Raw genomic sequence first — 10,427 nt, 5'->3', positions numbered from 1 at the left:
GCGTGTGGATAGGAGAGGGGGGGGGGGAAGAGTTAGGTTATGTAAGATTAGGTTTATAGAGATTAGTGGTTATTTAACTAGAAGAATTGTTTAAAGAATTGAGTGAAGCAGGATGAGAAGAAAAAGCTAGCGAAGTAGATGAGAAGAAAGAGGGAGAGAAAAGAAAAGATATAAAAGATATGAGTTCATGATTTTTTCTGTGTTGAAGGAGAGAGAGGAAAGGGGGAGGAGAGAGAGAAAGAGAGGGAAAAAGAGGGAAGGAGAGAGAGAAGAGGGGGGAGAGAGGAGAGAGAGGGGAGAGAGAGGAGAGCGAGGAGCGAGAGGGGACAAAAAAGGAGAGAGAGAAGAGGGGAAAAGGAGGGGGAGACCAGGGAAAGGGAAAGAAAGAAGGGAGGAGACCCCCAAGAAGGAGGGAGGGAGGGAGTGAGGGAGGGAGGAGGAGGAGGGGGGGGCAGGGGAAAACGGGGGGGAGGAGGGAGGGAGGGAAGTGCGGGAAGGGAAGGAAGGAGGGAGAAGGAGGGAGGGGCAGAAAAAGAAGAGAAGGAAAAGCCGAGAGAGGGGGAGAAAGGCGAAGGGAGCTGGGGAAACCCCGAGGGGCGGGAAGGGCCCCCGGAGGAGACGGGGGGAGGGGGGAGGGAAGGTGGGGGATAGAATATGGAAAATTTAAATTTTTTTAGAAAAGGGGGAAGGGGAGAGGGGCACCCTGGTCCCCCCTGGAGGCGGAGAAGCCCAGAGGGAAGGGCCGGGGGAAGGGGAAAAAAAAAGGGCGGCCCCCCCGGGGCAGAGGGAAGGGGAAGAGGGGAAAAACGGCGGAGGAACGGAGCAGGGGCGAGGGGGGAAAAACAGAAGGTGGGCCAGCCCCCCCGGGGGGGCGGACGAAGGGAGCCCGAAGGCCCCCAGGTAAAGGGCCCCAGGATTGAACAGAAAACGGAAAAGGGCCCCGGAGAACCCGGCCCAAAAGGACGCCCCCCGGAAAGCGGAAAGCCCCAGGGGGCCCGGGGGGCTGGGCCCCCCATGCCCGAAGCAGGAGCGGGAGGGGGTGGCCCGAGGGGTTGGGGGGGAGGGGAGGGGGGGGGGGAGGGGGAGGGGAGAAATGGGGGGAGAGGGAAAAGGAGGGCCCCCCGGGGAGGACCCGAAGGGCGGGGAGGGAGAGAGGAGGAGGAGTGGGGGGGCGGGGGGGAGGGGGGAGGAGAGGAGGGAGGAGAGGGGCGAGGGAGCCCGGGGGGGAGGCGGGGGTGGAGGCGGAGGGGGGGCGGGAAAAGGCGGAAGAGGGTGGAGGGGGGCGGGGAGGGGGGAGGGGGGGAGAGGGGCCCCCGGGGGGCGGGACGGGGGTGGGAAGGCGCCCGGGGGGGGTGAGGCCCGGAGAAAGTCTGCAGGAGAGCAACCTGTGGGGCGTCATGACGGCGCCCACGCTCGCCCCGCGCCGCCCGCACGCCCTCAAGAGGAAGCTCGGTGGGCCGCGCGCCCTGAGGAACCCCGGCCACGCCCTCAGGAGGAGGCTGGGCTGCGTTCTGCTGCCGCCGCTCGCCACGCAGTCGTGGCTCCCGGCGGGCGCGCTCGAGGACCTGCTCGACCATGGGTGAGTGGGCGTGTGGGCGGGGCGGGCGTGTGTGTGTGTGTGTGTGTGTGTGTGTGTGTGTGTGTGTGGTGTGTGTGTGTGTGTGGTTGTGTTGTGTGTGTGTGTGTGTGTGTGTGTGTGGTGTGTGTGTGTGTGTGTGTGTGCGTGTGCGTGTGTGCATGCTTGCGTGCGTGCGCGCGTATGTGTATGTATATATGTACCTGTGTGTTTGCGTCCGTGTACCTGTATGCGCCTATATGTATATATTTATTTGTGCGTGTGCACGTTTGCGCCTGTGTGGGCATGAGGATGTACAAATATGTTCCCGAGATTATCCTCTGAATTGCTCTTGGACATAAAATGTGTGTGTAAATGAATCAGTGCGGACACATAGATACAAATACCTGCATTAACTTCTAAATGCTAAATTTCGGGGACGAGAATGACATTCTTTAAAATGAGGAAATAAGTTATGCAATAAAAAAAAAATCTTACATATGTAACGGTCACTTTTCCGCATTTTTTTTTTTTTTTTTGCCTTTGTCTTTTGTTTTGTCCTTTTCTGACATTTGCCCTTCGTTGTCTTCATTCGTAAATGATAATGATGATAATAATAATAATAATAATAATAATAATAATAACAATAATAATAATAATAATAATAATAATAATAATAATAATAATAACGAATAGACAAGAAAAAATACAATAGTAGCCTTTAATGAGATGAATAATGATAGTTATAAATGAAGAAAATAAGGACAGAGAAGAGATCAAATGAAAATTAAAATTTTCCAAAAGTTTGCACCGACTCGCAGGTAACGCGGAAAAAAAAAAATTCTCGCAGAACAAGTGGCAGAGGCAGTTAAGGCGAGTAAAAAGAGAAAGAGAGGAAAAAATAATAAAAAAAGAAATAGAAGGAGATATGAGAAAAATGCATACATGGGAAAGAAGTAATTAATTAAGAAGATTAATGGAGAGAAAATAAGAGAAAAGAAAAAGTGGCAAGGGTAGTTGCAGAATGAAAGCAAAGAAAAGAAATGAAAGATGATAAAAAAGTGAATAGAAAAAATAGAAAAAGAGGAGGAAAGGGAAAAAGGGAAAAGGAAAAGGGGAAAGAGAAGGGGGGGGGAGGGGGGAAGGAAAAAGAAGAGGAAAAAAAGGAAAGAGGGAAAGAGGAAAAAAAGGAAAAAAAAGAGAAAGAGAAAAGAAGAAAAGAAAAGAAAAAGGGAAAGAAAAGGGGAAAAAAGAAAAGAAAAAGGAAAAAAGGAAAGAAAAAAGAAAAAGAAAAAAAAACAAGAAGAAAAGAATTAAGAGGGGTTGCCCCAAAAAGAAAAGAAAAGGGGTTTTTTTTTTAATTTTTAAAAAGCAGAAAAAAAATCAAATAAAAAAGGGTTTGGAAAAGAAAGGGGGGAGAGAGAGAAAGAAGAAAAAAGAAAGAGAAAAACAAGAGAAAAAAGGGGGGTTGGGGGAAGAGGAGAGAGAGAGAGAAAAGAAGAGAGAGAGAGAGAAGAGAGAGAAGAGGAGGGGGAGGAGGGGGAGAGAGGGGAGAGGGGGAAGAGGGAGCAGAGAGGAGAGAGAGAGAGGGGGAGAGAAAAGGGAGGGGACAGCGAAGAAAAGAGGGGGAGAGGAGAGAGAGAGGAAAGGGGGAGAGAGAGGAGAGAGAGAGGAGAGAGAGAGGGAGAGAGAGAGAGAGAAAAAAACATGGGAAGTGGAAGAGAGAGAGGGGGAAAGAGAAAAAAGAGAGGAAAGGGGAAAGAGAGGGGGGGAAAGAGAGGAGGGGAAAAAGGGGGGAAAAGGAAGGGAAGGAGGGGAGGGGAAGAAAAAAAAGAGGGGGAAGAGAAGAGGAGAGGGGGAGAAGAGAGAGAGAGAGAGGGGAGGAGAGAGGAGAGAGAGAGAGAGAGAGAGAGACAAAAAGAGAGGGAGAGAGAGAGGAGAGAGAAGGGAGAGGAGAAAGAATAGAGAGGAGAGAGAAGGAAGAGAGAGGAGACAGAGAGAGAGAGGAGAGAGGAGGGGGGAAAAGGGGAAAAGAGAGAGAGGGAAAGAGAGAGAAAGAGAGACAGAAAAAGAGGAGAGAGAGAGGGAGAGAGAGAGAGAGAGAGAGAGAATTAAAAAAAAATGATTTTGACTTTATTTACGGATAAAGAAGTAAAGAGAAGAACACAGTTGCACAAAATTAAATACAAAATACAAAATATTTAATGACGCATAAGTAAAAAAGTTACAGCATGACAGGAAAAGGTTGCAGACAAACACAGACAAAATAGGAAGACAAAAGACCCGGAGAAAAGACAGAAAATAGACCCCCCCCCACACACATACAATCACACACACTCCCCCCCACAATCACCCCCCCCCCCAACACACGCGCACACGCACACGGGGAAAATAACACGCATAGACACACACACCACAAAACACCACACACACCACACACACACACAACACACAACCACACACACACACACACGACTGACAGACAGAAGAAAAAAAAAAACAGACAGGACAGACAGACAGACAGAAAGGGCAGGCAGCAGGGCAGACAGACGGACAACAGACAGCCAGACAGACAGAAGGGACAACAGACAGCAGACGAAGCAGCAGACAGACAAAGACACACAGCAGACAACAGACAGACAACAGACAGCAGAACAACCCGACAAAGGGCCCCCAGACAGAACAGACAGGGGCGGACACACAGACAGACAGACAAAACACAGACACCAAACAGACAGAAACCACAGACAGACAACACAAGACACAGGACAGAAACAAAAGACAGAAAACAGACAGGGGAGACAGACACACAGAAGACAGACAGACCCAAAAACAGACAGACAGGGCACCAGACAGACAGACAGACACAGACGACAGACAGGCGGCAGAGACGGGGGGGGCAGGGCAGTCGCCGCAGTGAGGCGTCGGGGGCGGCTCGGCGAAACACCAAAATATGTGAGAATACAAGGCCAGAACCATATCCACTTTTCCCCTTCTCCTCTCTCTCCTTCTCTCTGTTCTTCATTCCTTCTTTCGTTGGCCTGTTTCTTTTTTCTTTCTCTTTTCTTTTTTCATTCCTTATTTCGTTGGCCTGTTTCTTTTCCTTTCGTTGCGTCTTTTCCTTCATTCGTTGCACCTTTTTCTCTCTCCTTTCTTTTTTTTAGTCCTTTCGTTGTGTCTTTTTTTTCTTTAGTTGCGTTTCTTTTTTTTCTTTCTTTTCTTCATTCCTTCTATCGTTGCTTCTTTTTTCTCTCCTTTTTTTTCTTTTTTTCCTTTATTCCTTCTTTCGTTGCGTCTTTCTATCTCTTTCTTTCCTTACCTCTTTCCTTATTATTCTTATCATCTTTTTATCTTCTTTTCTTCCATCTTTCCTTAGTAATAATTTTTGTCCTTTCTTTCTTTCTCTCTCTCTCTCCCTCTCTTATTTTTTCGTGTTTGTTTGTTTGTTTGTTTGTTTGTATGACTGTTTGTTTTTTTCGTCCTTTCCTTTATTTCTGTCTTGCACATTCCTTTCTTTCTTTCCTTCTGTTCCTTCTTCCTTTGTAATCTTCCTTGCTCCTCTTTCTCCCTTCCTCTTTTCCTTTCATTCTTCCCTCCCTCTTTTCGCTCTCTTTCATCGCCCCTTTCTTTCCTTCGTTTGCATCCTTCCTTCCTTCCTTCCTTCCTTCCTTCCTTCCTTCCTTCCTTCCTTCCTTCCTTCCTTCCTTCCTTCCCTCCTTCCATCTTTTTTTCCCTCCTTCCCTCCCTCCCTCCCTCCCTAACTCCCTCCCTCCCTCCTTCCCTCCTTCCCTCCCTCCCTCCCTCCTTCCCTCCTCCGTTGATTAATTAATAGACTGATTAATTCATTAATTAATTCTTTCCTGTCTTTCCTTCACTCCCTCTTTCCTTCCCTCAACGCACCTTTTCTGTTCTTCCTTCTTTCTTCTGCGCTTGTCTTTTTTCTTCCTCTTCCTCGTTTCTTTGTCTTTTTTTTCTTCCCTTTTCTCCTTATCTCTCTTTTCTACTCCTTCCCCTCCTCTTATCCCTCTCTCTTTGTCACTTTGTTTTTCTTCCTCTTCCTCCTTCGCACCGCCTTATCTCTCTCTTCTTTCTTCTCCTTCCTTCTCCTCCTCCCCCCTTGTCTCTCTCTTCTTCTCCTTCCTCCTCCTCTTCCCCCCTTATCTCTCTCTTCTTCTCCCTCCTCCTCCTCCTTCGCCCCTTATCTCTCTCCTCCTCCTCCCTTATCTCTCTCTTCTTCTCCTTCCTCCTCCTCCTTCGCACCGCCTTTCGTTCCTCCAGACGAATCTTGAGTCTGTGTTGAATTATTGAATACACGGAAGGAGGGAGGGAGGAAGGGAGGGAAGGAGGGAGGAGGGAGGGAGGGAGGGAGGGAGGGAGGGTATGGAGGGGGAGGGAGGGAGGAGGAGGGAGGGAGGGAGGGAGGGAGGAAATGAAAGGAAAAGAAAGGAAAGGAAAGGGAAGGGAAGGGAAAGCAAGGGAAGGGAAAAGAGAGGAAATGAGGTAACGAATGAAGCAAGGGGGAAAATAAGAAAGAATCGAGAGAGAGAAAAAAAGAAAGAATCGAGAGAGAAAAAAAAAAACCAACGAACGATATAGAAGAAAAAAAAACTACAACAACATATTAAGGACGAAAAAGAACAGATAAAACAAAAACAAAAACGAAAGAATGGAAGAGCGGAATTCAACGAATCGACGAATGAGAACTAATGCAATAAGGAGGGAGGAGCCACGTGCTGGGCCTTCCGTCGCTTTAAAAGCAACAACAGCGACAACAATAAACAAAAACAACCACATAACCACCCCACCACACACCGACCCACCACCACACCACACCACCTACCAACACCAACACCAACACCAACACCAACACCAATACCAACACCAACACCAACACCAACACCAACACCAACACCAACACCAACACCACCACCCTCACCCCCCCTCACCACCACCCTCACCACCACCACCAACACCACCAACACCAAAACCTTATTTTTCCCATGTCTGACCTCGTCTCCGGCATCCGCGCGGGAGGGGGGGGAGAGAGAGGCGAGGTCACAGACGAGTCACTTGAGAGCTCTCCGCCTTATCCTATCCCTTGACCTGGCTTTCACCATTCCCCAAACCCCCGCTCCTTCTGCCATTCATTTATTCCCTGGACGTTTCGCAATAAACCGAAGGGGAATGACGTAATACGGAAGGTTATTTCGTTACGCCGGGGGAGAAGAGGGGGAGAAGGAGCGAGGGAGGAAGAGTGAGGGAGAGAGTGAGGGTGAGAGTGAGGGAGAGAGTCAGGGTGAGGGTGAGAGTGAGGGTGAGAGTGAGGGTGAGGGTGAGGAGGAGAGTGAGGGCGAGGGTGAGGGAGAGAGTGGGGGAGAGAGTGGAGGAGAGAGTGAGGGAGTTGGGAGAGAGAGAGAGAGTGGGAGAGGGTGAGGATGAGGATGAAGAAGAGGAAGAGGATAAAGATGAGGATGAGGGAGAGGGAGGGGGAGAGGGTAGGAAAAAGAGAGGAAGAGAAGAGAAGAGAAGAGAAGAGAGAGAAGAAAAGAGCAGAGAAGAGAAAGAAGAGAAGAGAAGAGAAGAGAAGAGAAGAACGGGAGGGGGGAGGGAGCAAGTGAGGGAGGGAGAGTATTTATAACTTCTTAACACAGGTGGGACCACAGGTAATTTGAATATTTAACAAAACAAAGTGGAGGAGAATGCAGGAGAGACGGTACAGTTCAGGTCTCTCTCTCTCTCTCTCTCTCTCTCCTCTCTCTCTCTCCTCGTCTCTCTCTCTCGTCGTCTCGTTCTCTCTCTCTCTCTCCTCTCTCTCTCTCTCTTTCTCTCTCTCATCTCTCTCTCTCTCTCCTCCTCTCTCTATCGCTCTCTCGTCGCTCTCTCTCTCTCTCGATCTCTCTCTCTCCTCTCTCTCTCATCTCTCTCTCTCCTCTCTCAATGCTCTCGTCTCTCTCTCTCTCTCTGTATATATATATTATTATATATATCTATATATAATATATACTATTATATAATATATATATAGATATATATATATATATATTGGTATGTATATAAGTATATATATATGTGTATATATTATTTATATACTACACTATATATAGATATATATATATGTTCTTTCTCTCTTTCGCTCTTTTTCTTTCCGTTTCTAAACTCGAAAAGAGTTTAGAAACGTCCATCTGACAATCCTCTTGTGATTATGATATATATTTGTGGTATATATTTGTAATATGATCTTTTTTTTAACTATAGTTTGGAGACTCGATGTTTCGATATCGCGATGTCCTTAAATTGAGTAAAAAAGAAGGTAAAGAAGGGTGCCAGAGTGGCATTTCGCTGAGGGACAGAGTGACAGCTATGTTGTAAGGTGGCAGAGTGATGAAGTGTCGAAACGGCAAAGTGGCAGAGTTGAAGAAAGGCAGGGAGGCAGAATGGCAAAGTGGCAGAGTTGAAAAAAGACAGGGAGCGAATGGCAAAGTGGCAGAGTGACAGCGCAGCAAAACTGGGGGGCAGGGAGAGGCAGAATGCCGTAGTGACAAAGTGGCCAAGTGGCAGAGTAGAAGAAAGGCAGGGAGGCAGAGTTTTAAAGTGGCAGATTGGCCGAATGGCAGAGCGTGATAACGGCAAAGTGGCATAGTAGAAGAAAAACAGGGAGACAGTATGGCAAAATGGCAAAGTGGGCGAATAGAAGAAAACGGGGAGACTATGGCAAAGTGGCAAAGTGAACGAAGGGAAGAAAGACGGCGAGGCAGGGAAGCAGAGTGGCTAAGTGGCAAAGTGGCCTAGCAGAAGAAAGACACGGAGGCAAAGTGGCAAATTGGCCGAATGGCAGAGCGTGATATCGGCAAAGTGGCATAGTAGAAGAAAAACATGGAGACAGTATGGCAAAGTGGCAAAGTGAACGATGGGATGAAAGACAGCGAGGCAGGGAGACAGTATGGCAAAGTGGCAAGGTGGCCTAGCAGAGGAAAGACACGGAGGCAAAGTGGCAAAGTGGCAAGGTGGCCTAGCAGAAGAAAGACTGGAGGCAAGTGTCAAAGTGGGGCGAGCGCGGCACTTGCGGAGGGAGCAATGTCAAGTTTTTTCTTTTTCTTTTTCCCCTTTCGGGGGGGGGGGGCTCTTTTTCCTCTTTCTTCCTCTAAATGGGGGGGGTTCTTCCTTTCTCCTCTTTCCTTTCTTCCCTTTTCTTCCTCCTTTGGGGGGGGCCCTTAAAAAATCCTCTTTCCCCCCTTTCCCCCCCCCCCCCCCCTTTTTTTTTTTTTTCCCCTTTCCTCCTCCCCCTTCTCCTCCTCGTTTTCCCCCTTCCTTCGGCTGGGTTTTTCCCTTTTCTTTTCCCCCTTTTCCCCCTTCCCTTTCTCCTCTCTCTCGCTCTCTTTCTCTTTCTTTCCTTTTCCTTTCTCTCTCTCTTTTCCTCCCCTCTCTTTCTCTTTCTCTTTCTTTCTCTTTTTTTCTCTTTTTTCTTTCTTTCTTCCTTTTTCTTTCTCCTTTCTCTCCTCTCTTTCCTCTTTTCTCTTTCTCTTTCCTTTTTTTTTTCTTTTTTTTTTTTTTCCTCTTTCTTTTTCCCTCTCCCTCTTTTTCTCTCTTTCCTTCTCTTTCCCTTTCCCTCTTTTTTCTTTCTTTCCCTCTTTCCTCTTTCCTTTCTCTTTTTTCTTTTTTTTCCTTCCCCGCTCCTTTCTCTTTTTCCCTCTTCCTTTTTTTTCTCTTTCTCTTTTCTTTTGTCTCTCCTTCCTTCCGACTTCCTCCCATAGTCTCCCTCCCCTCCCCCTCTCCTCTTTCTCCCCTCCCTCCTCCCCCCTCACCTCCCTTCCCTCTCTCCCTTTCTCTCTCCCCTCCTTCCCCTCCCCCTTTCCCTCTCCCTTTCGTACATCCCACGTTTTTTTCTCTCCCTTCCCCCCTCCTGCCTCCCCCCCCCCCCCCCTCCTCCCAAAAGAAAGCAACCGGGCATTCCCCAAACTCGGAATTTGAGATAGCGCAAGCCCCACTCGAGCCGGCGCGTGACGTAACTGCAAGCTTCAACTTGAAACGGCGAAACCCTATCTTGGCTTAGTGCGAGCTCGTGGGTCTTTTCGTCTGGCCTTCTTCGGGGAACCTTTTTGCCGGGTTTAAAAAGGGGGGGGGGGGGACGAAAAGGGGGGGGGAAGGAACGAAAGGGGGGAAGGAACGAAAGAGGGGGAAGGAACGAAAGAGGGGGGGAAGGAACAAGAAGGAGGAGAAGGAACAAAAGGGGGAAAAAGAATGGGGGGGACGGAGTGAAAAATAACGAAAGGGGGAAAAATGAACAATTTAAGAATCGAATGGGGAGAAGCAACGCGAGGAAATAACCAACGAAAGGAAAGAAGCAAAGCTTTGATGATGGAGGAGGTGGCAGTGGCAGGGAAACGCTACTCCTAAAACGTTACTCAATAAAAAAAAAAAAAACGTGTTTCGTAAACGTTCCTAGGGAGGCGTCTGCGTTTTAAGGGACGGCGCAACCCGAGCTTCATTTGAACTTTTATCCCGACCATCCACATTCTGTCCTTATGCGCCGCGAAGAGATACGTGGTATTTTCTCTTGTTATTTTCTCTTTCGCTGTTAATGTTTTCTTTTTTTCTCTCTCTCTCTCTCTGTTAATGTTTTCTTTTTTCTCTCTCTATATTTTAATTGTTTTCTATTTTTTCCCCGTCTCTTGATATTCCTTTTTTTTTTTCTCTCTATTGATATATATATTTTTTATTTATTTTTTCCTTTCTTTTGACAGCAACATTTTTCTCTCTTTATTGATATGTATTTTTTATCTTGTTATTTTCATTGTTTCTTTTGTTTTGTACATATATGCTTTTAAATTTTAGTTTTTTGTTATTGTTTCCCTTTTTTTAGCGACGAGGGAGA

General features: G+C 47.5%; 1 protein-coding gene across 1 annotated transcript in view; it reads left to right on the top strand.

Annotated features, from left to right (window-relative positions):
- Positions 1 to 1,386: 1,386 nt before the first annotated feature.
- The window catches only part of LOC119594941, a gene marked incomplete in the record, with an annotated part of 108,936 nt that continues 99,895 nt past the window's right edge, over positions 1,387 to 10,427 (top strand). Inside the window, 1 exon segment of the mRNA XM_037944009.1 lies at positions 1,387 to 1,579. Coding sequence (XP_037799937.1) covers positions 1,398 to 1,579 — 182 coding nt within the window.

Source organism: Penaeus monodon, chromosome 35 (assembly GCF_015228065.2).
Source record: "Penaeus monodon isolate SGIC_2016 chromosome 35, NSTDA_Pmon_1, whole genome shotgun sequence".
NCBI classification, from domain to species: Eukaryota; Metazoa; Arthropoda; class Malacostraca; order Decapoda; family Penaeidae; genus Penaeus; species Penaeus monodon.
This window is presented reverse-complemented; position numbering and strand designations above follow the sequence as displayed.